The following is a 19,416-nucleotide window of genomic DNA, read 5'->3' as shown; positions in this document are numbered from 1 at the left end:
TTGCCTCGCAGCAAGAAGGTTGCCGGTTCGTGTCCTGGTGGGGGCACCGGAATCTTTCTGCGTGGAGTCTCCATGTTCTCCCCGTGCAGCGTGGGTTCTCTCCGGGTTCTCCGGCTTCCTCCCACACAGTCCAAAAACATGTTGAGGTTAATTGGTGATTCTAAATTGTCTGTAGGTGTGAATGTGAGTGTGCTTGGTTGTCTGTCTCTAAGTGTAGCCCTGTGATAGACTGGTTACCTGTCCAGGTGAACCTGCCTTCACCCTGAGTCAGCTGGGATAGACTCCAGCCCCCCATGACCCTAGTGAGGATAAAGCGGTGTATAGATGATGGATGGATGATTACCTTTAGCTGATTAGCTAGTTAGCTAATTGTTTATTTTTTAGAGGTGGAGCATTTTTAAATTAGACGCTTCACTATGTTTTGCTGAAAACCTACTTTACTGGAATAACTTTTATGTTCTACAGTGTAGTTACGATGCTTTTCCTTAAGTCCTGAATGATTCCTCCGCCGCGGCCTTCTGCCCGACCATCGGGATCAGAACCGTCTCTGTGTGACCGGACCAATGGATCCAACAGGGAGAGTGTAAATTCTTCTGCATGGAAACCATGAGGAGCACTCACTGCTGCCCTGAAGCCTGAGCCAATTTCACACGATAGCCCTCCAGCTGAGAAGGTGGCGAAATGTCAATTAGCCGCCTTCCACCTCCACACGGTGCGCTCGTCCTCGCAGGGTCCAGGGCTAATCGCTCATCATTTACCCCCGGCGCTGTCTGGAGGGCGACGAGCTGCAGGGAACAGACGGGGTTTGAGAACAGCTGTGGTTCGAGGATATTACTTTGACTTGCATTCGTTTCCTGGAGACTTTCCAAACCTCAAAATGAGTAGTCTTGTTATCGTGCTTGTTTTTTTGTTTTATCCCCAAAAGGAAGTCCAGTTTGAATAATTAGCAAATCCCCCGAAACATGAACAACACAAACCCAATCAGAGTCACTTCAGATGAATCCTGATGTTCAGCAGGTGCACACATCAGCCGCCGTAGAGTATTTGTGAGGTACTAGACACAGAAAATATGAAGCTATCCTCTGGTTGGATGGTGTGTATTTATGCTCAGTGGCACGAGATCTGCTGTCAACACTTTACTACGTCTGCATTCTGTCTGGTGGCACAATCCCACAAAGAAAAACATTCCTGCATTTTGGTTCTTTAACTTTTTACCCATCAGTACAAACACAACTCGTGAAGTTGCTCCACGTGACTGGATCAAATTCAACGTGTACAGAACTGAATTAAACACTAATCTTCAGCATGGAAGACGACGTCGTCATCAGTAAACTCGATTCAATGAGTTGAGTGAACTCTCAGCAGTTCATTTATTCATATTTGCAGACAAAATGAATCAAGTGAGGAAGTTTATAAGTTCTGAAGTCTGACAAAAAACCTAGATGTTGTGAGTTAACGTTAGAGTAAACTAATCCATCCATTATCTATACACCGCTTAATCCTCACTAGGGTCATGGGGGGCTGGAGTCTATCCCAGCTGACTCAGGGTGAAGGCAGGTTCACCTGGACAGGTAACCAGTCTATCACAGGGCTACACTTAGAGACAGACAACCAAGCACACTCACATTCACACCTACGGACAATTTAGAATCACCAATTAACCTCAACATGTTTTTGGACTGTGTGGGAGGAAGCCGGAGAACCCGGAGAGAACCCACGCTGCACGGGGAGAACATGGAGACTCCACGGGACGTGAATCGGTAACCTTCTTGCTACGAGGCAACAGTGCTACAAACTGCGCCACCCTGCAGCCCGAGTAAACTAATGCTGAAGAAACTGAAGAGTTTCTCGGAGTCTCTGAATGTTAAAGATCCCACAAATCTTTCTGCTGTCACAGTTTCTGGCTGATAAAATGAAAGTTATTTGGTGATTAAAAAAAAAAAAGGAATTACCCAGAATGTTTAGCGGTTTAGCGGTGAGGCTGAGAGCAGCTTTCATTGAACCACTCATGAAGAAAGTGTTGGTTTGATAAATTTATTAGGAGCTCTGAAATAATCATGAGCTAAAGGTTTACCAACGTCTCCTCATCAGTAACCAGCAGCATCATTGAACCACTGCTCATAGTCCTGGATCAGGGCTTATTGGGTACATCGGAACATTTGATCAACTACCAGGTGGCTCCACACTAGTTCCTGCAACAAACAAACAAACTCTGGAGGATGTTCAGTTCCTTTCTGACATTGTGAGACGTTGATGCAGAGCTCCGAGCCTCAGAGACCCGAGTTCTCCGTCTCGTCTCTGGCAGCTGCAGAGGACTTGAACACCTCCAACAGTCAGGTTAGGCTCTACTCCCACGTGTGGGAGCATTAGTCACACCTCGTTAATTTTCCCAGGCCTGGTGACGGAATAAGGTCGCGTATAAAGGAGGCGACCTGCTCTCTGCTGGGGAGCCAGAGGAGCCCGGACCGGACCGAGTGCGCACCAGTCGGTCTCTGCAGGAAAAGAACAAAGACGCATCTGCAAAAAGAAGATGAACCCAAATATCTTCCTGTGCTGTGTATCTCTGCAGTTGCTGCTTAGTTTAGTGGAAGCCAAACCTGTTTCTGACCTCCAGGTAAGTCTGCTTGTTGTCTGTCAGTGATGGAGACCAGAAATCTGTTGAAGGCTTCAGAGACAATGAAGCAACAGGAGGGTGTTCTGTGTGTTTGTGGTCTGATAATGAAGTTGATCATCCTCACTGAGGTGCCTGTAGCTTTACTCGTGGCTCCACAGGTTGTCTTCTTAAAACATCAGCGCATGTCTGCTTTGGATCCCACAGAGTCTGAAGCAGCTTCTAGAAGAGGAGATCAACGGCGCGCCTTTTTACTCCTCCAGGGAGATGGAGGAGGTGGAGGGGAAGGACCTGAGCTCTCCACAGGAGCAGCAGTGGGACTCATCCGACCTGCGCAACTCCGCGCTGGAGAGCAAAGAGAACGCCGTGGCGCGCCTCTTCAAAGACCTGCTGAGGACGTCCAAGCGGTCGTGGAGCCGCTACAAGAAGGGCGGCCTGAGGAGCTGCTTCGGGGTCCGGCTGGAGAGGATAGGCTCCTTCAGTGGACTGGGATGCTGAAGGTAGGAAGCTTCCATCCGCTCACCTCTTTATTTTCGTTAAGAGTAATGTGCGTAAAAATACGGGATGGTTTCTGTTCGTGTCTGAAATGCGTCGTTTTGTGATTTAGAAAAACCAAGTAGGTATAATGCAGAATATGAGAACAGCCGCAGAGATTAAACCCTTGCTGGGATCGAAAAATCCCCAAATCAACCTTCCATAGTTTATTATGCAAATCACAAATTCTCAGGTTTACGCACGAACCTCTACAAGGACACCTGGGCCGGTCCACATATCCAAATATTTATTCATCATTTGTTTATTTATTGTTGTTTTTTTTTCTTCTTCTTTCAGAAATCATGGATCATCCCCATCTGTGTGACCACAAGCATCACCGGAGCTCCTCTCACATCCAGAAAGCGCTGACTGGCAACTCAAAGGGCGGTTCTTCAGTCCACCTCGTCCACGGTTCTGATTCAGAACTGTGATTTATTTGATTTTAATTTATTTTTCTTCTTGGAGCGGTTAAATAATAAATTATTGTAAATTGATTCATTATTTATTGTTATCTTTGATGGATAACGTAGACTTGCCTTGCAACAGACTGCATTGTAGTAAATAAAATATACTTATTTTGCATAAGAACTGTCTGTGGTTGGATTTGTTTCCTGTTTGACGCGCCGTTAAGCTCCAAGTTTCCACAGGTCAGATTGTTGATGATAACGTGTGCTAGACTCGAAACCATTTAAGAGAATTCACACTTCGTTTTTGCTTCTTGTAGGTGATTTTAATGGCACATGAATAACGTGGCTTCGTGTTTAGCGCCGTATAAAAACGGACTAAATACAATTGCGCACGACTGGTTTCAAGTTGCACTGAGGTTCGGAGAGGAAACCTGCTCCGACACGAGACACGCATATTTTTGTCTACAGCTGTACAAACTAAACTTAAAATACACGAGGGTGAATTATTTGGGCTGCGGATGTTGGGGAGGCTTCAGCCGGTGGATCAGTGGTGCGTAATGCTTCATTTTTACCCACAATTAATAACATATAAATAGATAACGTTGGAAATCTAATAATTTCACACGGTTTAATCCTGAAAGTCACGCTGTATTGTCACTGTTTAAAGTCCAAAGTAAAAGGAAACGAATTAAATTTACTCAAGTTCTGAATTTAAGTTAAAATAAATTGAAGTGGACCTTTAGTATTTAATGTTCTGCTTCTATGTTGTACTTATGACATTAATCTGATAAGTTTAGTTAGTGGGTACTTCCTGGACAGATGTCACATAAAGAAACAAGCATAATAATAATAATAATACAGATATTTTACAAATTATTAGAGATGAATCCGCAAAGATGGATTCTGTTGCAGCATTTTGTCCCCACAGCTGACAAGGAGCTCCTCCTCCTCCACCAGCTGCAGCAGCAAACTGATGCCTTCATACCACTAATTAACTACTGATGTAATCATTCAGCAGATGATAAATTGGTGCTTTTACTCAAACACATTTTTGAATGCAACACCTTTATGTACAACGGAGGCATGTTATGAGCATTTAGACAATATTCACATTAATGTCACCGATAAAGACGACAAAATAAAACAATCAGAGCAGATAATAATTCACTTTGACAGTCTTCAAGTTTAGATCTGCCCATATTAAATACATCTGAGCTCATAAATATCTTGTCAATCTGGGATTTTATCAAAAAAAAGAAAACGCATGGAGCATTTTAAAAAAAAAAAGAAGAAAAAATTCACTGTTAACCAAAGACAGACAAATGAATGCTGCAACACCACATCCATGATAATCAACGAGGACAAATATTTCCATGAGCAGTTTTTATGCATCAGTGACCTTCATTTAAGGTGCAGTGATGAGAAAAGTATGAAAGTTTTAAATCGACTGTGAGCGCCTCTACAAACCATCCAAAAAAGTAGATGGCAAGGGTCTATTCCTGCCATCTACCAACAAATCCCCCCAAAAAGAGCCTAAAATAAATCAGCTCGAATAAAATAAATGTTAAGAGCATACATTTATAAAGGAAAATATGTATATATATAACAGATACACGTTGTTGAATTTCAAATCAGATAAAACAGCTTTAAATGATCAGAAGTGCAACAAAACAAACACAAAACAACACAACACACCGGACTGAGTCGGATAATGGACCCAAAACTGTTAGGACCAACACAACTAGCAGTTAATACGCTAATGCAGCTCTAGTTAAAAGAAAATACTGCTAGTAATTAAAAATACACAAAAATGCAACAAAACCTTCATTCATAAGTTTTTATTTCAGAATCTTTAGTGTCATTATACAAAACGTACAACGTAATTGAAAACAGAGAAGTATAAAAGATCAAGTGACTGATAACAAATAAGTACACTGTGTGCACAATTATTAGGCAAGTGATTATTTTGACCATATCATCATTTTATCCATAATTTCCAACTCCAAGCTGTATAAACTTGAATGCTTATTGGATTTAATGCATATCAGGTGATGTGTATTTGTGTAACGAGGGAAGGTGTGGCCGAAGGAGATCAACACCCTTTATCAAGGTGTGTATAATTATTAGGCAGATTCTTCTCCTCAGGAAAAATGGGCCAAGAAAGAGATTTAACTGACTCTGAAAAGTCAAAAATTGTAAAAAGTCTTTCAGAGGGATGCAGCACTCTTGAAATATCGAAGATATTGGGGCTTGATCACAGAACCATCAAACGTTTTGTTGCAAATAGTCAACAGGGTCGCAAGAAACGTGTCGAGAAGAAAAGACGCAAATTAACCACCAAAGATTTGAGAAGAATCAAGCATGAAGCAACCAGGAACCTATTATCCTCCAGTGCTGCCATATTCCACAACTGCAACCTACCTGGAATGTCAAGGAGTATGAGGTGTTCAGTTCTCAGAGACATGGCCAAGGTAAGAACGGCTGAAACCCGACCACCTCTGAACAAGACACATAAGTTGAAACGCCAAAAACGGGCCAAGAAATATCTGAAGACAGATTTTTCTAAAGGTTTTGTGGACTGATGAGATGAGAGTGACTCTTGACGGACCAGATGGATGGGCCCGTGGTTGGATGGGCCCGTGGTTGGATCAGTAACCGACACAGAGCTCCACTCCGACTCAGACGGCAGCAAGGTGGAGGTGGGGTGCTGGTATGGGCAGGTATTGCTAAAGATGAGCTAGTTGGACCTTTTCGGGTTGAAAATGGACTCAAAATCAACTCTCAGACCTACTGCCAATTTTTATTTACACTTTCTTCAAGCAGTGGTACAAGAAAAAGTCTGCATCTTTCAAGAAGACTTTCATTTTTATGCAAGACAACGCTCCATCACATGCATCAAGGTACTCCACTGCGTGGCTGGTTAGTAAAGGCCTTAAAGTTGAAAAGCTAATGACATGGCCCCCTTCTTCACTTGACTTAAACCCTATTGAGAACTTTTGGGCCCTTCTTAAGCAGGAAATTTCCAGTGAAGGTAAACAGTACACCTCTCTGAACAGTGTCTGGGAGGCTGTGGTTGCGGCTGCACAAAAAGTTGATTCTGACCAGATCAAGAAACTGACTGACTCCGTGAATGGAAGGCTTGTGACTGTTATCGAAAAGAAGGGCGGCTATATTGGTCACTGAGGGTTTTTTTTTTTTTAAATTTCAGAGATGTTTATTTGTAAATTTTGAATGTGTTTATTATACTAACTTTAACAGGTGAAAATAAACAAGTGAGATGGGAAAATCTTTGTTTTTCATTTAGTCGCATAATAATTCTGCACACGTATAGTTACCTAATAATGGTGAACATATAGATATTCTCTTAAGAAGGCCAAAACTTCACTTTTACTACTTCAATGTTCAAGTTTGAGGGTTTGTTAACATTTTGGATTGACCAAGAGCACTGCAGTTGTACAATAACAAAATTAATCCTCAAAAATGTAACTTGCCTAATAATTGTGCGCACAGTGTATAAACACACTCATTTAAAAAAAGAAGAAAAAAAGATGAGGTATGCAGTTTAGTGTTCTTTAATTCTTGCTGTTTATTCGTCTGTTTGTTTTTGCTGTTATTGCCCCGCACGCCTTCCTGAGAATAACAGTTCGAACAAATGGTGTGGGACGAGTCCTTCAGGATGCTGAGGTGAACTCCTGAGCTGCTAAAAATTCTTTGTGGTGTTTCATCACTAGAAGAAGCCTTGTAGTCTTCTAGGTCAGGGCCACCTGATCTGTTACTTATGTCAAAGTTTTTCAACCATGTTTTAGAAGCTTTAATGTTTTTCTTGCAGTCGACATGCCGGACATACAGCGATGCTTTCCGTTTTGTTTTTTTCTTGCTACCCGCAGCAGGTCAGAGGTCACGGCCGGCCGTAGAGCGACACCCTGAGAGCTTGTAGGACTCTTGTGTTTTTGTCAAGAGCCCTTTACCAGAGTAGCAGCCTGAATGTGGTTCCTCCCACTGAAGGCCGATCTCTCAGACCGGCGATCAGCACCCTACCGCTATCACGTATACCCCTAATTTTAGCAACGCTGTCACGCCGTCGCTGCAGTTTACTACTTCCCGTAGTTCTGTGACAACAGCGTGCCGTGTAAGCGAGGGGGTCGGACCGCGTTCCTGAAACACGGTAGCATATGGAAGCGGCGATGTCATACGAATACACCCATATCTGAGATACGACGCTTTAAAAGGAGCAGTTTCCGACAGCTCCTATTATCACAATCAGGTGTCAGGAATGTCACTCCAATTCCTGGCGTGCCGATGTGTGTCAAGTTTAAATATAAAAGAGCAGAGGGGCTGCAGCATCCAAACGGCAACCAGGCATCGAAGAGCAAAAGAGCACCCATCGATCCGTCCAGCCTTCATCCTTCAGCCGTCAGAACCACCAGCAGCTCACGCAGAAAAATGCATCCATCTTCCTTCGTGCTCTGCGGCCTCCTCGTCATCTTAAACCTGCAGCTGTCCAGCGCGTATCCCATCGGCGGCGGTTTGACTGATGCTGATGTGGACGCCTTAAAAGTAAGTCTACAAATACTTGGAGTTTGGAAAGTTGAGTTCTAGGTCTCCACCATGAAACTTTTAGGCAATCTGCAGGAAAAAGAGTTCAATTTCATTTTTTACAGAATGAGCATCAGTTGAATTACATCCTCCAGCTTCCTATATGGGTGTCTGGGAGTCTGATGATGCTGATGGGGATAATAGGTGTCATGGCCTGCACTGTTAAAGACCATAAAACCTCTCTTTGGTCTAAATCATTTAATCTGCTTTGAAACTGTTAAAATGTGCCGACATGCTTGAGGTAACTGTGCATCTTGTATGTAAGACGACTTATGCTGTCGTGGGTGTTGCAGGTGCTCCTTTACAGGCTGGAGGAGTCCATTCCAGAGCAGCCTACGATGGACCAGAGAAACCCCGCGGACAGGGACGGTCTGGACGGCCTGAGCAGAGAGAATGCAGCGGACAGACTGAACCCACAAGCTGACCTGGACGAGGCGCTCATCAGGGAGTTTCTTTCTGCCAAGAACCTGAAGAGCCTCCGAAACGACCCCAGAAAATCCTCCAACTGCTTCGGGGGACGGATTGACAGAATAGGCACCATGAGCTCTTTGGGGTGCAACACTGTTGGCAGAAAGAGTAAGTTGTACGAGCATAGCAGCTGGACCGGAAACGTTGTGTCTACATCCTGATAGTTTCATGTAGAACAGCCTCATAGAAAGATCTCACCAACAGAGCTGTCATCTTGTTCTCTTGCAGATCCTAAGTGAAGATGAAGTCTTATTGTCTAAATCCTGGAACTGCAACGACTCTGTCAAAACTTGTTTTTAATTGAATGCTATTTATTTACTAGTATTTATTGGACATTGTTTGTGGCTTACAAGAATATTTATTTAAACTGTTCTTCTTGTACTGTACTATTGAATGTTTTAATAAATGTTTACATGTGCACGTCATTAAACCCGGTGTGGTTTCCTGCAGCCACTTGCTATCAACACTTTTGCATCTGAAATTATATAAAACACTGACACATGCATCAAATCTGCATAATCAGACACTCAGTGAAGATGCTTGATGCCATTCGAAGCAACCCACAGCTCCATGTGGGATTTTGACGTGCTGCATGACTGTGTTGGAATTCCAATTAAATATTATACCGACAGTCATGAACAAAACTTTGCAAAGACCGTGTGTATCACAGCAGCTTTGAGTTTTCAAAAATTCCTACAACGCTTGATTTTTTTGTGATGAAATCTTTGAAACTCGTGTGTTCATCAGAAAAAACAATCCGGCATTGTCTCTAATAGATTTAGTCATCTGGAAATATGACAAAATCTGTTGGGTCAAAAGTAAACATGCAGCAACTTCAATCCCCAGTTTTGGTGATGAAGAAAGCTGCTAGTCAAACTTTCTTGGTGGCACGGCCTCCTCACCTTATTGTGAGGGATTATGATTGACTAACGCTGCCGACTCCTCGAAGACAATTTAATTATTTGATACCTTAATTCGTCTCGGCCACAAACCCTACTGTGGGCAAATATGAAAACACAAATTATTGACTTGATCAAATCAGGAAAGTAACTTGGAGCCATTTCAAAGCAGCTGCAGATCCCCAAACATTTAAATATAAAGTTCATGGTCCAGTTGTGTTACTGCCACGATCAGGAAAAACTATCAGCTGCTGCTGAGAGACGATTGGTCAGGATGGTCAAGAGTCAACTCATCTGCTATGGATTAGAAGCTGCTGGAACACAGCTGTCAGTGTCCACAGCATGAAGAAGGAAGCTCTTCTTCTAGAAGCAGAACCGTAAAGCTCCACTGAAGTTTGTTGTTGGACAAAGAAAAGGCCTTCTGGAGGAGAGTTCTGTGGTCCGATGGAACAATTATTGAGTCATTTGGCCCCAATGACCAGAAATGTGTTTGATGGAGAGACAGTACCCAACCTACCATCAAGCATGGAGGTGGCAGCATCATGCTCTGGGGCTGTACACAAAGTAAATGGAACAATGAAGAAGGAGGATCACCTCCACACTCATCAGGACAACCTGAAATCATCAGCCAGAAAGTTTTAGATGCAGATGGAAAAAGACAATGAACCCAAACACACATCAAAAATGATCATAAAAAGGCTAAATTCAGCCAGAATTAAAGTTTTAGACGGATCTGACTGAAATGCTTGGATGTAAAAGCTTGAGGACGGCTACTAAAAGCACCGAGCTGAGATGAAAACAGGGACATTTAAGTAAATATTAGCATTGCTGTATGTATATTTTTGACCCAACAGATTTTGTCGTATTTCCAGAACACCTGTAATAAATCTATGAAAGAACCAAAATGCATGATTGAGTTTAATGATAAAGACGCAGGTGTTTCAATGATTCTCACCTGGACAGTCTTCACATCCAGAAATGTGGTTTGTAAGCATTTATTGAGAATAATCAGATTTCGTTTTTAAATGTTTTGAACGTGACAATGTGCATGTGTTTTGGTCAAGTACATACGCAGAGATTTCTCACATTGTTGACGGGCTAAATGGGTCGATTTTTAATAAGACAAGTTAAAAGTACACATGCTTTTCTCTGATTTGATGCTGGTGAGCAGTCGGGCCTTTATCTTCGCTGGTAGTTGGGACTTTGGCTGCTTCCAGAAATGCAAAAGCCTGTGATTTCAGCACCATGGAGAGCACTCAAAAACTATCATTCTCACAGCACGGATGTACGAATCTGGATATTAGTACGAAATCTTCTACATTTAGGCTTTAATTTCCGAGCTGAGCGACTTCTGTACAGTTGGGTGACTTCACTTTTTTAAAGATGTAGTTTGTTATATTAGATGTAACTTGTAAAGAAAATAAAGGAACTCATTGGACTACTTTTGCACGACTAAAAATGTGCGAATCTTATTGGTTATATTTCCAGAAAGCATGTCGTCTACCTTTGATTCCACCTGGTTGCATAACCTCGTCTGGGACTAATGATCTAAGGAACTCTGCAGACTGATGGAAATGCAACATCAGTTTTAGGGTTAGTACGATGGAGCACAATTTATTATAAAACTAACACGATAGGTTACTCATTGAAACCAAAAAGTAATCTGAGTAACTGAGTAGTGTCACGTGACCAGCCCAGGTTGAGGATTCAAGGTTCGAGGGGACATTTGTCCTGTTGCTCGAGTTCACATGATGGCAAGTACAGAAGGACAACGTCAGCAAACAACCTCAAAACTAAATCACAAAACTAAGGCCAGAGTGTTATTGGCCAAATACCGCATAAAAGGTTCAACAGCCTCTTATTTATAACCGAGTCATCGGGTTATGATCGTGTCTGTGGCTTCCACAGTCTTTTAATATGCTTCTAATGAGGACGTAACGTAGCGTGAAGGCAGGAGGAGCTTCACTGATCCCAAAATGTTGGTCACAGTTGTTTCAGTTTACCAAACATGTTCATGTAGAATCAACCAACAGGAACTGAACATCTTCATTTCATCAAAGCTCCTGCCGTCGGGGGCCTTTGGTATCAGCGACCATCACGGCTTGTTAGGAACTTTTAGATCTGCTAGACGTGGCAGTGTTTGTTATTTCCAGCAGCCAGAACAGAACTTTTCTATAATCGAATATGGCATAAGGTGGCTCGGTGGTTAGCGCCGTCGCCTCGCAGCTAGAAGGTCGCTGGTTCACGTCCCGGTGAGGACACCTGGGATCTTTCCGCTTGGAGTTTGCATGTTCTCCCAGTGCAGCGTGGGTTCTCTCCAGGTTCTCCAGCTTCCTCCCACAGTCCAAAAATATCCATCCATCCATCCATCCATCCATCCATCCATCATCTATGCACCGCTGAATCCTCATTAGGGTCACAGGGGTTAATTGGTGATTCTAAATTGTCCGTAGGTGTGAATGTGAGTGTGCTTGGTTGTCTGTCTCTAAGTGTAGCCCTGTGATAGACTGGTTACCTGTCCAGGTGAACCTGCCTTCAGTCAGCTGGGATAGACTCCAGCCCCCCATGACCCTAGTGAGGATAAAGCGGTGTATAGATAATGGATGGATGAATATGGCATCGTTCTAGTCCATACATGCACCAAATAACAGCTCCTTTCCTGTCTCGGTCTTCAAACAGAACTGTCCACTTTAAATCTTTCTTCAGCATCCGGTCAATACGGCAGCTCTTTTTGGACATGAGTGGTCAATAAAGCTCCACTTTGACAAATGTGCCATCATCAGCATCATCAATAAAGGATTTTCTTTGTCCCTGATCCATCTACAAACTCACCTCGATAGCGTCCCAGTCCCAGTTCATCACATGAGCTGAAAACACTCCAAGTTCTAAAGTGGTGAGTCTGAAATTCAGATCCTTAGTGCCGGACTTAAAATGTCCCCAAATGTTTAGTGAGCATCCGTGACTGAATTCTCATCACCACATCTTTACAAAGCCGCCTTGAAAAGCTCCAAGACAAAGTCATCATATCATAGCGGCTAGAACTCCCCCTGTGTGGTGTACCAGGAGTAGAACGGTATCACAACACCCTGCTGGTAAAAACCATTCCATCTTCCCATTTTATTAGAATCAGTACCTGAAGAACGACTGTCTTAATAGATATTTCCTGTGAGTTGCATCGTTGTGTGACAGCAGGCACCACTTTTCTGCTCTCGTACAATTTTTTTTTTACAACGACACAACGAGACGCGTTGCTGCAAAAAACGTGTCCACAAAGTGTCCAAAACTACACATGCATCAAGCAAAGTCTGGTGTTATTTTGCTCACAGTTGACAGCTGACGCCGTGACCAGACCCTCCCCCAACACTCTTCATTTCCTCGTCTCGTCTTCATCACAGGAAACACCTTCTTCCCTCCTCTTGACAACATCTTCAGCAGCTTTGTGAGAAAAGGTTTTCAGCTGATAGGTGAGCCTTGTCAAAAGTTCAAATATCACACTGTCACCCATAAAGTTGGAATAAAATGGTTTTTTTTTAACCTAATTCTTGATCGATAAAGTGTATATCTTCTTAAAACTGTATTGATGTCACAACATACATACAATACAGCAAAAATTAAACCACAATTAACTTTTGCAAACCGTCTGTCCAGGCTTACTGAACAATAGGATTCAGGGTTAGAACAGGAAACACATATTCGAGGGGATTTCACGCATTAGAACGTCCGGTATTACTCTTTCGAATGTCACTAATATTGAGTCTGGCCGCCCCTGACAGGACGTCCACTCTTCAGTCAGAACCCAAAGTCAGAACTGGTTTCACCGTTGGGTAACTGGGACTCAGTATCATTGGTCAGAAGTGATTACTGATGGATATAAATAGAAATAAAAAGAGGAATGTGTCTGAAAACAAAACTTATTCCAACTTTACGGGCAACATATGAAGAGTCCATTTACTCACCTGCCAGCACCAATATATCAGAGTCATTCCTGAGAAAGTAGAGAGTTGATGGTCCACAGGTGATTGAATCCAACATGTATGAGTTGAAGGAGGTGTCTGCATTATCATGAATGACATTATCCTCTAGTATTGGGAGCTGAGCTATGGTGCATCAACATATGAAGAGTTCATTTGCAAAAACAGAGAACTCCATCTTTACAAACCTTCACAAAACCAACTTCTCCATCGTCTACCTGAGACAACATCAGTCAAACTTGAGTTCTCTCTACTTTTGTCGTGTCATTTCTGCTGAGTCGAATCCACTCAGCTTCAGTTTGATGGATGTTGTCTCAAGCAAACAACAAAAAACAAAAGCTACAAATAATGGAGTTTTCTGTTTTTGCAAATGAACTCTTCATATATACGAATGTGTTTTAGAAAATGTCTGATGATTGCTTTAATATTTGACTAATATTCCTCCATTTGGTGCATGTGGGGGCTGCAAGGTGGTGCAGTTGGTAGCACTGTTGCCTCGCAGCAAGAAGGTTGCCGGTTCGTGTCCCGGTGGGGGCACCGGAATCTTTCTGCGTGGAGTTTGCATGTTCTCCCCGTGCAGCGTGGGTTCTCTCCGGGTTCTCCGGCTTCCTCCCACACAGGAAGGAGGTTAATTGGTGATTCTAAATTGTCTGTAGGTGTGAATGTGAGTGTGCTTGGTTGTCTGTCTCTAAGTGTAGCCCTGTGATAGACTGGTTACCTGTCCAGGTGAACCTGCCTTCACCCTGAGTCAGCTGGGATAGACTCCAGCCCCCCATGACCCTAGTGAGGATAAAGTGGTGTATAGAAGATGGATGGTGCATGTGGTGACGCCAACAACACTTCGTTTCATTATTTACATCAGCTGAAGTATTTAGTTAGTCTCAAACCAACCGATGCTCGACTTCAAGACCTTCCTCTGTGTTCCGTCTGAACCACATTTACACGTATTGGATGCTGATTGTGTCGACGTACTCCGTGTTTACTGAGCAGAACTGACGATTAGAAGTCAAATGAATCCTAATACGTCCTCTTCAGACCATTAAGTAGCTACTTTACTACCACAGAACTATAAAATAGCCACAAAAACCATGAAAGAGCTTCATGATTTGACTTTAACTCGTCATTTCAAAATCAAAAATCTCAGCTTCAGCTCACTGATTCTGAAGATTATCTAGAAGAATTCTAGACAATCTGTTGAACTCGAGCTAAAAACAAGCATCACATATGCAATTTTACAAGCTGCTAAAAATAATTTGTGAAGAAAACATTGTGTGGCTTAGATTGCACCAGTTTCCTCTCCTAATCTAAATCATGTCGACCCTCGGCGGCCCAGGAGCGGCGGTTTTAACCTACTATGGTGCTTTTCGGGCTTCGTAACAGGACGTGACTTCATGACAGTGTGAAGTATTTGCTCGGCGAATGCTGCATTCCCGTCAATACACACCACGTCTGAGCTCAGAGGCCCGAGACGGCTCCTGAGGTCATGCCACCGCCGGCTGGTAAACATGATGATACGCAGACATGTATACTGTACACACACACACACACACACACACACACATCACCTACCACTAAGCAGCACTTAAAGAGACATCTGACAAGTTGCCTTATCGTGCCGAGGTGTCAGAATGCACTTGAGGAGGCAATTTACAAAATGATGAGTCACTGACGCTGCCGGTCGGTTGCTCGGTGAATGTTTGTGGGTCGCTACGTATGTGTGTGCCGACATGTATATAAAATGTGTGCGGCGGCGGCCGTAGCATCAGTAGTAGCAGAGGGATAACATGAGAACGATGGTGCTGTGGGGCCTGCTGGTCCTGTTGTTTCAGCAAACGCTGGTCAGCAGCCACGTACTGGGAAGGCCCTCCTCCACCAGTGACCTGACCCAGCTCAAGGTAAGGAACCACAGCAGCCCTTCAGGTGGTCTCAGCGTCACACAAGGAGTTAGTTAGAACGATGTGGTTCGGTCACAGGTGATGAAGTCGTCATGTGCTGAGCTGTTACTAGAACTGGTTCACAGGTCTGCAGCTAAAACCGTTCACGCTTTACATTAATAATCATAAATAATAACATTTCTACGGCTTCTTATGATATTTCAGCATGCAGTATTTATTTCAATTGATTTTTTTAGATTGAATATCCTTTATTAATCCCACAAGTAACGTCACAGCAAAACAAGAAAACACAACTCTGAGTTAAAGGTTTATACACTATATGTACAATATAAATAAGAAAAACAGAAGGACACAAGGATTGTAAGAACACAAATTTAGTTTACATGGATTAATGAAATGTTCCAATCTGACCGTGTGGTGAGGGCGTCGGTTCTGCAGCCTCAGAGTGTAAAATACACAGAAATATTAGTTTTTTTTTCTAGTTGTCTCCTTTAAAAGTCTTCAGAAAAGAGCCACGATAGCACACAGTAGTTAGAACTGCTGTCTGATGCTTTTAAGAACTGACAGCAGTGAGTATTAAAAACTAACTGAAGCTCTAATATGTTGGTGTGCTTGATGGAATAAAAACCACGTCACCAAAAAGGAAAATGCAAATTAAATGACAATAAAAACACACTGAATAAACACAAAAGAACAAGTTAATGTCTAACTTCTGTCTGTTTAACTGGTTGACAGAGCCAAAGGTGATTTTCCATGTCAGGTGTTTTACTAAAACTTCTCCACCCCAATTGTTTTTCATTTCTTTTCGTGGTGGAAGATTAATAAATATGAACGAGAAATGTCAGATATTAGAGCCATATGGGAATTGTTCACCAAGTGGCAGCCACTTTCAGTTACAGAGCCAGATCGGGTTACTTATAGTGACTTTTTAAATGTAAATATGTAAAATCTGACAGTTTAAAGCAGCTGCATTTGACACTAATCTCCTCGAAATAGACGAAAGCTGAAGCTTGTGCACATATCAGCAGCTTTATGAAGCCCCTAAACTTGCTCTGCTTTTTAAAAACCTAACCAGCATGCGACCCAGCGAGGCTCTTTTAAGGAGCTATTAAGCACTAACAGCGGCAATAATTTAAATCAACAAGTGCTCCACGGGTTGGTGGCAGGTTTTCAATTTTCCACCGACAGTTAAATTTAATAGAAAGCACAAATAACGTGTTTCCATGATTATTATGTGAACATTAAGAGTTTCAGGCAGTTTCCAGGCGGCGCGAGTGAACTGAGATCAGGTCAAACAAGAAGACTTTTTTGTGGTAGTTGAGGAAGATCACTGTCTCCTCATCGCTCCACAGAGCAGAAGCTTCATTAGAGACTTTAATCAAATGCATGATTTAGTCTGAAACCCTTTAAAAAAACTTCCATCATTAGTCAAAGCTTAGTTTCTGAACAAACTCTGACTAGTCGATGCTAATTCTCATTCTGAGTCATTATACAGAGCAGCTGGATGTGCACTAATTTTGCAATAACACAAATGACAACAACATCTTTGGGCCGTAACCTCACGGTCTCTCTGGTTATGGGGTTTGCTTCTCATTCATTTTATATGACAAGGAGGAACTGAAGCAAACAAGTAGCTTCAGGAGAATTCTTCAGTTTTCCTTTATGGGTGCCGGCCTTAAACCTGACCTGTGTGAAGGCCTCAGAATGGAACCTCACAGACAATTCCCATCTGATCCGGCAGAATTTAAGCAGATCTATCAGAAAAGAACAGAATTAACCCGAAGCCCAGGTGTGAAAAGCCTTTAGAGTTTTACCCAAGAAGGCTCAGAGCTGCTGCTACAAATGTGCCGAATTAACCCTGTGAAGCCTGAACCATGAAATAACTGCCAGAAAAAATCTAATTTTTCGAAACCGGAGTATTTATTAAAGCTTCTGATGAGTAAAACTAAATTATATAATAGTAATTTGCATAAATGAGCTTTAATTTGTATAATTTTTGCGACGTGGATTGTCCATGAAGTGCAGGTGTCTGATTGTGTACATCATGAAAATAAAACATCTCACTGATGATGTAGATACACTTGGCATAAAATAAATAATTGCAATAATGTGTTTGATTTTGAATAAAGTTAAAATAAATAAAAACAACATATAGATAGAGAGATATTTTTATTTTATTTTGGGTTACATTGAATTAAATATGCAACAGATTAAAGTGTGTTAAATAGAAGGGGCTTGTATTAATAGATGGTAAACCTACACATGTACAGTGTTTAACACATTTATTAGACCACCTGTCCAACTCGTTTAGCACCGTATAGCTGAAACCAGACGTTTACATCCACTGTTTAAAAAGACACATAACCTGTTTTTTTCTCACTTTCTGACTTTAAATCAGACTAAACGCTTCCTGTTTTAGGTCAGTTAGGATCACCAACATTATTTATATTTGCTAAACGCCAGAATAATGAGAGAGAATTTTGTTTTTATTACTTTCTTCAAAGTCAGAAGTTTACATCCACTAAGATGCCTTCAAACTATTTGGGAAAGCCCAGATGATGATGTCACGGCTTTGGAAGCTTTTGATTGGTTAATTGACAACATGTGTGTTAATTGGAGGCACCTGTGGATGTATTTTAAGACACACCTCAAACACACTGCTTCCTTTTGAAATAATAGAAATAATAATGTGCTTTGCTGTTTTGTCAGTTTTTTTTTTTTTTGTAAAACACTAAATCTGAAAATTCATAGATGACAATAACATTTATGATATTTTAGCATTTTGGTTAAAGATTTTCTACATACTGGTGTATGAACCATTACAGAGACATAAGAAATGATTTAGGTAATTACCAAAGCTGTTCATTTAAACCTGACGTTGGGTGGTGGTCTCATTAATTTGTTAAACACTGTTTATTCAACAATCGTGACATTTTTCACGATACTCTCAGGTTGACCTCAATATATTTGCAAACTTAATTTAAAACCATAAACTTTATTACTATAGTTTTTGTTCTCAAGCAGTTTTAACCAAACGCCATTTCCCATGAGGCCGAGGTCTGGGCTTATCTCTACTTCCTGATATCTTGTGGTTCTGAACTCTTAATGTCTAAAACATACACAGACATAAATGTAAGCAGACTTGAGATCTGACTGTAAACCGTCATCTCTCCACAACAGTCTTTGCTGGAGCGCTTCGAGGAGACTCTGGCTGATGCAGCCCAGGAGGAGATCGACCCTGAAGCCGATTACGAGGAGATAAACCAAAGACCCGAGCCCGGCCAAGGATGGAGCCTGGACCGTGAGGAGAACCGAGAACCGGTGATATCGGAAAGAACTCAGAAAGCCGCCGAGGGCCGCAGTCAGAGAAACCGCCTGCAGGACTTGCTGCTGACCGCCAGGAAACGGGCCTCCGGCTGCTTTGGAGCCCGGATGGATCGAATAGGAAACTCCAGCGGTCTGGGATGCAACAGTGGGAGAGGTAAGCCTGCAGGACAGAGGAGAGGAGACCAAGGGAGGAGTTAGAGAAAACAAACAAGTCCAAAGGTTGTGTTGGTGAAGAGGCTGGAAAAGCTCCAGCTTGTTTGCAATCTGAAGGTAGAATGCAGTGCAGTGGTTGTCCTCCAGCTACATCTGACCTCATATTAGGTGAATGTCGTTTCTACCATCTTTTAAAACGACATAACGATGCAGTGAAACAGCTCAGTGGTAACACCCCCAACGTTGGCATGAGAGATCAGGGGTTCAAATCCCCGTCATGATGCAGTCTGTCCATTAAAAGCCCCTAGACGAGGTCCTTAAAGCCGCCCCGCCTGCTTTCCTTTGTATCTTCTCTCAGATGTAGGTTGCTTTGGATAAAAACGTCTGCTAGATGAAATTATAACAGTGCTGTCATGTGACCAGCTACAGAAACTAACGCGTTCCTTTCTGTGTCGTTTCCAGGTTAGTCTGGAGTTTCCTCGGGCACACGTTGGAGCTGAAGACGCGACTAAAGACATTGGGAACGTCGTTTATTTTGCAGTGCCAGTTCAACTG

At 42.4% G+C, this 19,416-nt stretch overlaps 3 protein-coding genes across 3 annotated transcripts; all 3 read left to right on the top strand.

Moving 5' to 3' along the window:
- Nucleotides 1-2,530: 2,530 nt before the first annotated feature.
- On the top strand, nt 2,531-3,498 carry nppal (natriuretic peptide A-like). The gene is made up of 3 exons (XM_008290158.1): nt 2,531-2,614; nt 2,819-3,111; nt 3,443-3,498. Exons 1-2 carry the CDS (start codon nt 2,531-2,533, stop codon nt 3,107-3,109), a joined length of 375 nt encoding a protein of 124 aa, XP_008288380.1. The 3' UTR covers nt 3,110-3,111; nt 3,443-3,498.
- Nucleotides 3,499-7,995: 4,497 nt separating this feature from the next.
- Nucleotides 7,996-8,916, top strand: nppb (natriuretic peptide B). The gene is made up of 3 exons (XM_008290157.1): nt 7,996-8,109; nt 8,442-8,724; nt 8,845-8,916. The coding sequence occupies exons 1-3, from the start codon at nt 7,996-7,998 to the stop codon at nt 8,853-8,855; spliced, it is 408 nt and encodes a 135-aa protein (XP_008288379.1). The 3' UTR covers nt 8,856-8,916.
- A 6,354-nt stretch (nt 8,917-15,270) lies between these two features.
- Nucleotides 15,271-19,328, top strand: nppa (natriuretic peptide A). The gene is made up of 3 exons (XM_008290171.1): nt 15,271-15,381; nt 18,562-18,862; nt 19,324-19,328. The coding sequence occupies exons 1-3, from the start codon at nt 15,271-15,273 to the stop codon at nt 19,326-19,328; spliced, it is 417 nt and encodes a 138-aa protein (XP_008288393.1).
- The last annotated feature ends 88 nt before the right edge of the window (nt 19,329-19,416 follow it).

Source organism: Stegastes partitus, unplaced genomic scaffold (genome assembly GCF_000690725.1).
Source record: "Stegastes partitus isolate 25-593 unplaced genomic scaffold, Stegastes_partitus-1.0.2 Scaffold658, whole genome shotgun sequence".
Classification (NCBI taxonomy): domain Eukaryota; kingdom Metazoa; phylum Chordata; class Actinopteri; family Pomacentridae; genus Stegastes; species Stegastes partitus.
Note: the sequence above shows the minus strand (reverse complement) of the source record. Positions and strands in the feature narration are given on the sequence as shown.